Source organism: Pan paniscus, chromosome 3 (assembly GCF_029289425.2).
Source record: "Pan paniscus chromosome 3, NHGRI_mPanPan1-v2.0_pri, whole genome shotgun sequence".
In the NCBI taxonomy this organism is placed as follows: Eukaryota; Metazoa; Chordata; class Mammalia; order Primates; family Hominidae; genus Pan; species Pan paniscus.
Window position 1 is genome coordinate 60,025,263 of NC_073252.2, and position 11,914 is coordinate 60,037,176.

The following is an 11,914-nucleotide window of genomic DNA, read 5'->3' on the forward strand; positions in this document are numbered from 1 at the left end:
AGAGTGAAACTCTGTCTCAAACAACAACAACAACAAGCAAGCAAATAAAAAGCATTAGGATAAGAAGTAAATGCAGTAAATGGAACTCGGAACCAGAAGCCATACAAGAAATCAATGAAACCAAAAGTTAGTTTTTTCAAATGATAAATGAGATCAATAGACTGCCAGCTAGATTAATAAGAAAAAATAAAAGACAAGATTCAAAGAACCAACAGAAATGACAAAGGTGTCTTTACAACTGAGTCCACAGAATTGCAAAGATCCTTAGAGACAATTATGAACACCTCTATGCACACAACTAGTAAACCAAGCAGAAATGAATAAGTTCCTAGAAACAGACAATCTCTCAAGATTGAACCAGGAAGAAATGGATACCTGGAACAGACAAATATTGAGTTTAATTATTGAGTCAGTAATTCAAAACCTACCAATCAAAAAAAAAAAAAAGCCTCAGACCACATGGATTCACAGATTAATTCTACCAGACATACTGAGAGCTGGTATCAATTATACTAAAGCTTTTCCAAAAAGCTGAGGAGGAGAGATTCCTCCCTAACTCATCTGTTAAGCCAGAATCACTGCAGTAGCAAAACCTGGCAAAGACACACACACACACACACACACACACACACACACACAAACACACCCACACACACACACACAAGAAAACTATAGGCCAATATACTCGATGCATATAGATGCAAAATCCTCACCAAAATACTAGCAAACCAATACCAACAGCACATCGAAAAGTTAATTCACCATTGTCAAGCAGGCTTCATTCCAGAGATGCAGGATTGGTTCACCATACATAAATCAATAAATGTGATTTGCCACATAAACAGAAGTAAAAGCAAAAACCATATAATCTTAACAGATGCAGAAAGAGCTTTTGATAAAACTCAACGTTCCTTCATGATAAAAACCCTTAACGATCTAGACATCGAAGGAACATATCTTGAAATAAAAAGAACTAGCTGTGACAAACCCACAGCCATCATCATGCTGAATGGGCAAAAACTAGAAGCATTCACCTTGAGAACTGGAGCAAGACAAGGATGTCCAATCACACCACTCCTATTCAACATAATATTGAAAGAAATAGAAAGAGCTATCAACAAGATATAGTAATAAAAAACTAGGAAAAGTGGAAGTCAAATTCTCTCTCTTCATGGAAATTTGATTCAATACCTACAAAACCCTAAAGGCTCCACCAAAAGACTCCTGGAACTGATAAACCACTTCAGTACAGTTTCAGGAAACAAAATTAATGGACACAGATCAGTAGCATTTCTATTCATGAATCATATGCAAGGTGTCAAATCAAGAACACAATCTCATTTACAATAGCCACACACACACAAAATAAAAACCTATAAATACATCTAACCAAGGAGATGAAAGATTTCTACAGGGAGAACTACAAAACATTGTTGAAAGAAATCACAAAAGACACAAACAAATGGAAACCATTCCATGCTCATGGATTAGAAGAATCAATATTATTAAAATGGCTACATTGTCCAAAACAATATACAGATTCAATGCCACTCCTATGAAATTGCCATCATTTTACACAAGAGTGGAGAAACTATTCTACAACTCATATGTAACCAAAAATTCACAATGGATTTGTACTTTTTATTTCTTCTGCTTGAAAATGTCTTTCTTCATGCTTACTCCCATATTTAAATTATATCTTTTCTAAAAGGTCACCTATACCAGAGAGGTTATCCTGGACTATCCTATTTGAGGCTGCTTCTATATCCTAGTCCTGCTTTACACTTCTTTAGCACACTTATTATTGCCTAAGTCATGTGTTCTTTGTTTACTTTTTGTCTGCATCTCCCAATTGCAATGTAAAAGCTCTGACAACAGGGCTCTGACTCTTTTTCTGTGACTGCAGCCTCTAGAACAGTATCTGACAGCTGGTATCACTCAATAAATTTTTGTTCAATGGCTATATTGACAAACTGATAGAGAGCATTAGATGGTTTGTGTTCTGAGTGCCTGCCTACTGCTGTGGAGTGACATGGGGGTCATCTTCTGGATTGTAGGGCCTGAGATAAGAAATGTGGGAATGTACAAGGCTAAGAAATGTGCTGTGGCAAAGGACACCAGAAACAAATAAAATGTTCGTATCAGTAGGTCTAGTAATCTAGATGTGATTGAGGACCATATGTTTGCAACACAAAATGAATATAACATGCTAAATTAAAAATAATCATTTCAAAAGAGCTATGGTATAAAGTACTATAGTCAGTGCTACTCAAACTGGGAAAACGAAGTGAAGAAAGAAATCTTTATATATGTAAATATAAAAAAGAGAAATAAAGAGCATACACATAATAATGTGCTAGAAATTTATTGCTTTTGGAGAGGAATGAATTTCTATTACTCAGAAACAGCAGTGAAAACAGCTTAACAGTTTAAATTGCAAGTATCTAATCAAACGATAATTAGGAAGGGAAGTATCATGAAACACAGAATTCACTAAATCATGGTCTTTCTTTTATTCTCCATTGCCTGATGATAATTCTTCAAAAAGCAGTGGTAGTGTGATGCGGTATGATGAATGAGAACAAATGAGTAAAAAGTGAATTTGCCAGTCAAACCTGTGCAGAAAAAGAAAATAACACTTTATCTCCAAAATGGATACTCCTATAAATAAATTTATACTCTCGCTGGCAGAAAGTATGTATTTATAGATAGTTTTATTTATTATAATGCAGGGACCAAAATACTATTTGATATAGAGTAGACAAATACTCATTAAGTGGGTATCAGAATAAATAAAAATTATCATTCAGCATTTGCAATTAAATTTAAATTTTTCTTGAGGTTTTCCATCATCATCTTACTTTATTCTCCCACTTAAATATAGCCTACACATTTCATCTATCTCCCCCAAATAATATTTTAAATATATCCTCCCCTGATTAAATGTCATCAGCAATTATCTAACACCTGGAGGATCAAGATCAGGCTTTTTCTGATATCACAAAGAGCAGGAATTCAATATGAATAAAATGTCCCAATACATTAAAAAATATTTGACACCTTTTGAACTATTTCAGCTTTGAATTGTAGAACAGTACTCTGTTATCTCCAAAATATTGCTTTATTTTGACATGTAATCTTTAGTATCTCATAGATTTTGGAACATTTTATGCTGTGAATATAGATAAATAAAACTGACTTTATGAAAAGGAAATTGTTACCATTTTCTATTTCCTTGAAAATTCCCATCTCCTTGTTGATGTTATATTAGTCATTCCTATAGCAATTGCTCATTAGAGTTGCTTAGGCATAAAATGTAAATTTTTTATGAGTTCCCAGATGGTGGTTGTGCAACTTCTTCAAAGATTTCATTTTAGGACAGAAAACTTCAAATAACATCCAGGTACAGAGTTAGTGGCAGAGAAGCCTATGGCCACAACCATACACCTTCCAGAACAAGGGCTTCTATATAATGTCTCTCAATAGTCTTTCCAACTCTATAAAAAGCTTAAGTAGTATTATAATATGTATTTGTCTATTAGAAAACTGAGGTATGGAGAAGATTAGGAATAGTTCCAGGTCAGAACTGGAACTATAGTTCCTACCCAGAACTCAGCATCTTAACACTAGTGAACAGAAGCTTTCCCTCGAAGGCATTTTTATTGTATTTCATTTTATTTTTTTATTTTACTTTAAGTTCTAGAATACATATGCAGAACATGCAGTTCTGTTACATAGGTATATGTGTGCCATGGTGGTTTGCTGCACCTATTGATCAGTCCTCTAAGTTACCTTCCCTTACTCCCTCCCCTCCATCCCTGGTTTGTGTTGTCCCCTCCCTGTCTTCACGTGTTCTCACTGTTCAGCTCCCACTTATGAGTGAGACCTTGTGCTGTTTCCTTTCTGTTCCTGTGTTAGTTTGCTGAGGATGATGGCTTCCAGCTTCATCCATGTCCCTGCAAAGGACAGGATCTCATTCCTTTGTATGGCTGCATAGTACTCCATGGTGTATATGTACCACATTTTCCTTATCCAGTCTATCATTAATGGTCATTTGGGTTGGTTCCATGTCTTTGCTATTGTAAATAGTGCTGCAATAAACATATGTAGGCATATGTCTTTATAGTAGAATGATTTACGTTCCTTTGGGTATATACCCAGTCATGGGATTGCTGCATCAAATGGTATTTCCGGTTCTAGATCCTTGAGGAATCACCATACTGTCTTCCACAATGGTTGAACTAATTTACATTCTCACACACAGTGTAAAAGTGTTCTTGTCTCTCCACAGCATCACCTGCATCTATTGTTTCTTGACTTTTTAATAATCAGCATTCTGACTGGTAGTGAGATGGTATCTCATTGTGATTTTTATTTGCATTTCTCTAATGATCAGTGATGATAAGCTTTTTTTCTTGTTTGTTGGCTGCATGAATGTCTTCTTCTGAGAACTATCTGTTCATGTCCTTTGCCCACTTTTAGATGGGGTTGTTTGTTTTTGTCTTGTAAATTTGTTTAAGTTCCTTGTAGATTCTGGATATTAGAGCTCGACAGATGAGTAGATTGCAAACATTTTCTCCCATTCTCTAGGTTGCCTGTTCACTCTGATGATAGTTTCTTTTGTTGTGCAGAAGCTCTTTAGTTTAATTAGATCCCATTTGTCAATTTTGGCTTTTGTTGCAATTGCTTTTGGCATTTTTTTACATGAAGTCTTTGCCAACAGCTGTCCTGAATGGTATCACCTAAGTTTTCTTCTCAGGTTTTCATGGTTTGGGGTATTACATTTAAGTTTTTAATCCGTCTTGAGTTAATTTTTGTATAAGGCGTAAGGAAGGGGTCCAGTTTCGGTTTTCTGCATATGGCTACCCAGTTTTCTCAGCATAATTTATTCAATAGGAGATCCTTTCCTGATTACTTGTTTTGTCAGGTTTGTTGAATATCAGATGGCAAGCAGAGACCCAAATCATGAATGAACTCCCATTCACAATTGCTACAAAGAGAATAAAATACCTACAAATACAACTAACAAAGGATGTGAAGGACCTCTTCAAGGAGAACTACAAACCACTGCTCAAGGAAATAAGAAAGGACACAAACAAATGGAAAAACATTCCATTCTCATGGATAAGAAAAATCATTATCATGAAAATGGCCATACTGACCAAAGTAATTTATAGATTCAATGCTATTCCCATCAAACGACCATTGACATTCTTCACAGAATTAGAAATAACTACTTTAAATTTCATATGGATCCAAAGAAAAGCTCATATACCCAAGACAAGTGTAAGCAAAAGAACAAAGCTGAAGGCATCACACTACCTGACTTCAAACTATACTACAAAGCTACAGTTACCAAAACAGCATGGTACCAGTACCAAAACAGACATACAGACCAATGGCACAGAACAGAGACCTCAGAAATAACACCACATATCTACAGCTTCAGAAGCATTTATATAAATGAATACACTTCAAGGAGCTAACCCATGCTACATTTCTTAAACTGGAATGGTTGTTAGCTTATGGCTTTTTTTTTTAAACTGTCAGTGTTGACACTTCTAGAAAGACAAGTAACTAGAGTCAGCTTACCTCTATAATCATGCCCCATGATTACTAAGGATATCAATTGTCATACAGATAATTTGATCCATAGTCCCCATAAAATGGAAATTCTCGATGTGAATGATGCTTTTCCTGCATACACACAAAAGGAGAGAGAAAATTGCAGAGAATAGAGAATGACAGTACAAGTGTTTCTCAAAAACTGTCATTAAAAGCTTAGATTGTTAAAGTTGTTAAGACCTTGTATTTTATCTACATAAATGTTTTCAAACTTTTACATTTTTCTTTTTTATCAGAAAAATGTCTAAAAGTAGGTAAAAATGATAAAGTATTTACTGTTTGCTGATATTTTTGTGACAATAGCACAGGTGGAAACACTGATTATAGGTAACCTCTCTAACCAGGGTTCAAATCTTCTTTAAAATATTACCTCCAAGCTACTATTTTGCTCACTATTGAGTATCATGGAAAGGATTAAGTTTCTGTTTCCAACTTAGGTGGTGCTTCTTAATGTCATTCCTTTAGTGATCTTACTTTCCTTTACAACTCCTACATTCTTTCATACCCACTGCTGTTAACACAAACAGTCTTCATCCATTTTTATGCATCTTTTTACTTGGTGCTTTTTTAACATGTATACTTGCTATGTTAGTAGGAGAACTTTAGAACCCAGATTTGTATTGATATTACAGGTCAAAATAACATGAGACTTTATATACATACAGTGAGAAAAATGTTAGAGAAATACAATTTTCTGTCTAATTTAGCACAGTCAGTTTAATTTAAAGACTGTATCATCCTCAAAAATTCAGAAGGTAGAAACTTACCACATTACATGAGTAGCCTCTATGCTTTATTAAGCATATGTTATACTTAATAGAATTAGGATTTCAACTATTCTTTAGGTCAATGAAATTATTTACAGGACAAAGATAAGTTCTCAGAGAATAATTGACAATTGACTTATTTCAGGTGGAATTGAGTTTCTGTTGAAATGCTTTTAGGACACAAGATATTTGTGACTTTTTGCCTTTGCATCATAAATAAATGAAATCAATGTGCACTTTAGCAATTAATGATATAGATATATTTGAGAGACAACTATTGATTCTTCTAGGAGAATAAATAGTCAGAGAGGAAAATTTATTTAGAGTGCACATTATCAGAAGAACACTTACATGGAATTTTCTTCTATACCCATGATGTCTCTATGAAATAAAAAGAAAAGATTAAAAATTCAATATATGATTATTTATCAAGTTTTCCGGTAAATGAAAATGTCTTACCTTTTCATGTGAATCAGCGCTCTTGGAAAAAAAGAAAATGAGAAAATAATTAATATTTTAATTTTAGAATTCAAGAGTAAGTATAAATATTGACTTAGCCACATTTATGATTAAACAGAATGGAGGCATTCTTTGGTTGATGACAGACTAAATTAGTTATTTTAGCTTTATGACATCTTCAAAATGAGTGAGGGGTAAATGCTATAATTAATGTGCTATATTCAAATATCAACTCATTTTGGTTTATATATCTTTTTTATGTAAGGAAGGAAAAGTCTGTCACTGGTGAATAAGAGAGTGGAAACTGAAAAATGAAACTCTGGATTGTTTTTTATATGAATATGTTCCATGTAGCTCAAAAGCTACCAACATACAAATATTTTATTTGCTGATAGAGACAGGCATTATGCTTTACTCTGTTCTTATTTGTTTATTTTTCTACTTCTATCCTTTTATAATAAAATCACGTGATAAACTGTGATATCATAACCAATTCAGTTTCGAAACATTCATTAGAATTTAGTGGATAGTTTGGGGTATTATTATTCTTTTGTGACCAATTTTCTATTAACTTCATAGAAAGAGGAGGAGGAGGAGGAGGAAGAGGCGGTGGAAGTAGAGAAGGAGAAAGAGCTCCAGAGAGGTCAAGTGCTTTTCCTACTAATACACAGTAGTAAATGACAATAGAGCTGGGAACTCATGACACTTAATAAATATGGAGAATTGTTTTATGGTTGAAAATAGGCAGCTTTATTTTAGGAAGAATTAAATAATTGTATGCTGATTTTAAGAGTAGGTTGTGCAAGAAATGACTTGAAAATTCCTATTTTGACACCCTCTAATACTTGGGTTCCATTGAAGTGCACCTTTTTCTTTCCTCAGATTTCTAACTTCAGATGGTCTAGAGCTTTTCACATTTAAAGATACTTTCACAGATCTTAGTCCCACATATTTAAAAAGCTCTCTAAATTTTCTTTTATTTTTACATTCAAGTAATTGTACTTGAGTGTTTGTAGGTATGTGATGAATATCTATTCCAAGTCCTTAAAGAACTTATATAAGTTAATTCAAAGAAACTCCTTGTAGGGAAATATTAAAGCTTATAAAGCTGTATTGAGGTCAACATGAGTATATGCCAGAACACAAGGAATAAGAGAGACACTTGAGATAAGCACTGAGAATATAGTCTTTAAAATTTCCAGATATACTTACAGTCATGGAAATCATGAGAGCCAAGATTAAAGCAAAGACAAAAAACTTCATAGTTGGCTGAGTCCTATAAAATCAAACATGAAAAATCAGTAATCACATTCTTTCATTCATTCATTCATCAAACTTCTATTGATGACACTATGCTTCAAAGGATTGGGAGACATGCTCTGTTTTCCAGGCTGGAGTGCAGGGGCATGAGCACAGATCACTGCAGCCTGGACCATCTGGGCTCAAGCCATCCTCCCACCTTAGCCTCCCTAGTCCCACTTGTAGCTGGAACTGCAAGTGTGTGCCACCATGCCCAGTGAATTTTTTCTTTCTTTTTTTTTAGTAGAGAATGTTTTTAGTCTCACTATATTTCCCAGGCAGTTCTGAAACTCCTGGGCTCTAGGAATCTTCCTGCCTTGTCTTTTCAAAATGCTTGGATTACAGGTGTGATCCCCAGGCATGGCCTCATGAATTGATAAGTAAAGGTGAGTGCTCTGATTTTGAAATATTAATATGCTAATGAAACACACAAATGGACATCTTAAACAGACCAAGAAGATGGGAGTAAGAAGGTAATGAAGAAAGGCAAGCTTGAGTTGGATTATATGGAATGAGTAAAGGGTGGTGTTGGGAGCCTATAAAGAAATAAAACAGAGAGGAAAGCATGTTAAAAATGCAAACAGTTCAACACGTAGGGAGGACAAAACTGGAGAAAAGATGACCACTTAGGTTGTTGTGACACTACAGGGGACTTATATAATGACATTAAGAATGCTAATTAAGGTACAGTGTAAAGAGATATTAGGAAGGTAGAATGACAAGCAACGGAGACTGGCTTTATAATAAAGTCAGTGACTATGAGCCAGAGTTCTATTAGAGAATCCACAGATGGTGTAACCCTGAGATTAGAACATTAGTGATATTGGGCAGCGAAAAATAAAATAAAGAGAATTCACAGGGAAAATATTTGTAGCTACTTTGAGAAGTTGTACTGGTGAAGATTATTTAACATTTCAAATAATATTATTCAACAAAGTTAGCCTCATCTGGGACTCTGATATGCTTTTATAATTATGTATATGCAAGTGTATCCAGTTCCTTTGCAGAAATAAAAAAGTATAGCAGATTACTTATTTCTAATTACAAATGTAAATAAAAGCATTTCCATTGGAAAATACAATTACTGCAAGACTTACAGTTACATGGCATTTTTGGCTGTTAATTGCAGCTATAAAGTAATTCATTAATAGGTAATTTAAAAATTTTTTTCTAATGTCTCTTACCTGTCATTTGTGATATAACATTACAGTAACATTTTTCATCTAATTATAATAAAATGTCCTGCTCTTAAACAGCCCTACATCTCTATCATGGAAAGCAGAACCCATGATTTATGGCATTCACCATATTATTTATTCGTTCATTTTGCTTCACTCATTTAAATGGAAACTTCTACTATAGGACTAACTATAAAAATTACGTATTTTGAAGTTTTTCTATTACCTAATATATAAATCCTACTACAACTCTTTTTATGATACAAAAGGCATGAGAATTTTACTGTTGTTAATGATTGTCAATTCTGTTGCAAGTACAAAATAAAAAAGGGTTCTAAGAAATTGGTCTTCTTTTACTAACACATAAACTGATAGATAAATGAACATAGATAATCAATATATAATTAATGGTTATGAAAAACAAACATATTTCCCAAGTGACACATCAATAAAAATTTGGAACAGTAAACTCTTTCTTTTCTAACACAAATGAATGAAAACAAGTTAAACAAATTAGTAAGATTGAGATGACTAACTCTTATACAGTATATGCTTTGCATTATAACAGAACTGTTTTAAATGATGGAAAGGTCAATAAAAAAGTAATAAAATAGTTTCCTATTAAGAAGAAAGTAAATTTTTAAAAATAAACCTTTATAATAATACATTTACCAAGAGAGAATTTATCAGTATCTTCTTGTAAAATTTGAACTCCTGCTTTAAGTTAAATGTAGAATTAATAATTAAGAAAGTAGATATTAGGTATCTAGACAAGGAAATAAAAAGAGTTAATTGAGGTCCCACCATCAGAGAGGATGTAATACATTGCCATATTCCACATAATTTACTTTGCGTGATGATTGCTGGTGTTAATTCATAGGAATTGAGATCTGGAAGTCATCTTCAGATCCCGATTACAAAATTGTACACATTACAGCATCAGGGCAAATAGCTAATGCATGTGGGGCTTAAAACCTAAATGATGGGTTGATAGGTGCAGCAAACCACCATGGCACACGTTTACCAATGCAACAAATCTGCATGTTCTGCACATGTATCCCAGAACTTAAAGTAAAATAAGAAAGTAAAATAAAATAAAATAAAATGAATTTGTGTGTGAGTTTTTAAAGGAAATATTTATTAGATGAATCATCTATGCTAATTTGAACAGTCCTATTAGAAATTATGGTATTCCATAGGTAATATACAAAAATGTAAATTATTTATTTAGGCAAATATGCAATTCAAGTAAACTAGATTTAAATAGATAATATACATTTTCATAAGTGGGTTACAATCGATTTTAGCAAACAAAAGCTTATGCTAATATATAATATTAGATTGTACTTGAACATATTACCTTTTACTCAAGAGGAGACTCAAGAATTCAGTGAAGCTGAAGTGAAGTCTCAAGAGATGTCCTTTTCTATATGGCTGATGTATTTAAGCACGTTGAAATCTCCCTTTTGTTTTTCTAAATAGCATCAATTAGGAGATCATATGATTGAGACGGAAAGTAATGCCCAAAATCTGTCTCTACAAATTCTAAAAATAAACTTAACCAGGTGATTTTACAATAGATCATTGTGAAGACAAAGCAACCGGAAAGCGAATGGACCCATCACATGCTAATCCCAGTGTTAGTCTAGCCCTGAGTGAGTCAGACAACGGAAAAGCATGCTGGAGGAAACCAGGCATAGAAATGATTGCAGTGATAAAGATGTTTCTGTAGAATACCATCTACTACTTTTCAACAAATATATGTCCAAGATGGAACAACGCTATGTCAAAAATAATACTTACCATGTTATCAAAATTTTACACATTCTCTAGTAAATAGTGATAATTGGCATAACAAAATTGGAGTCATTCTATACTTCAAAAGTTTTCCTACAAATCATTATTTATCTTGTATTTTTACCTTTACATTGACTTTAAATGTTTTAAGTAATAAAGTGAATGTAAACATTTGCCAAAATTCAATCATCTTTTGGATATCATATGATAAAAACATTCTCATATTTAATGTCAAAAGATTCTAGGTGCTTGGTCACATATCTCTCACATAAAACTGATTTCTTATGTTTAGAAATTTGAATTTACTTCCCTGGAGTTTTCTGAGTTTCATATATATTTATAGAGGCCATTTGTTGAAATAACTATATTAGACAGAAAGAGAAAAACAGAATTTTAATTTAATTCATAGGCAAACATGTATAAGCATTCACCTACTCGCTACCGGTTGGAGAATTTGATGTGCTAAGAACTGAGTATTAAAAACTCTTTTCTAAAGTTCAGATAAGTTATACAGCCCAGTCCATTGTTCCTCAGAGGGTGCCACATGCGACCATCATGATCAGCATCAGCTGGTACCTGTTGAAATGCGGATTCTTACTCTACTTTTCCAAACTTACTGAGTCAGAATCTTGTGGTGTACACCTGGAACCGGAATTTTAAGAACGTGTCCAGGAGACTCTTTGTGTACTTTAAAGATAGAAAAACTACTTAACAGATTTGTAAACGCATGGTCTTTAGCTTGATCCCACTAATTAGAAATTACGTTTTAAATTTGTGTCTGATTCAGAG

At 33.5% G+C, this 11,914-nt stretch overlaps 1 protein-coding gene across 2 annotated transcripts; it reads right to left on the reverse strand.

Moving 5' to 3' along the window:
- Nucleotides 1-2,346: 2,346 nt before the first annotated feature.
- On the reverse strand, nucleotides 2,347-10,746 carry HTN1 (histatin 1). 2 transcript variants are annotated; one of them, XM_008961157.5, is made up of 6 exons: nucleotides 10,689-10,746; nucleotides 8,064-8,127; nucleotides 6,852-6,872; nucleotides 6,744-6,773; nucleotides 5,593-5,697; nucleotides 2,347-2,615 (listed from the first exon to the last, which is right to left on the reverse strand). In XM_008961157.5, exons 2-5 carry the CDS (start codon nucleotides 8,112-8,114, stop codon nucleotides 5,626-5,628), a joined length of 174 nt encoding a protein of 57 aa, XP_008959405.1. In that variant the 5' UTR covers nucleotides 8,115-8,127; nucleotides 10,689-10,746; the 3' UTR covers nucleotides 2,347-2,615; nucleotides 5,593-5,625. The 2 variants fall into 2 exon arrangements, with proteins under 2 accessions (XP_008959405.1, XP_034813961.1); XM_034958070.4 differs by lacking the exon at nucleotides 6,852-6,872.
- Between the last annotated feature and the right edge of the window lie 1,168 nt (nucleotides 10,747-11,914).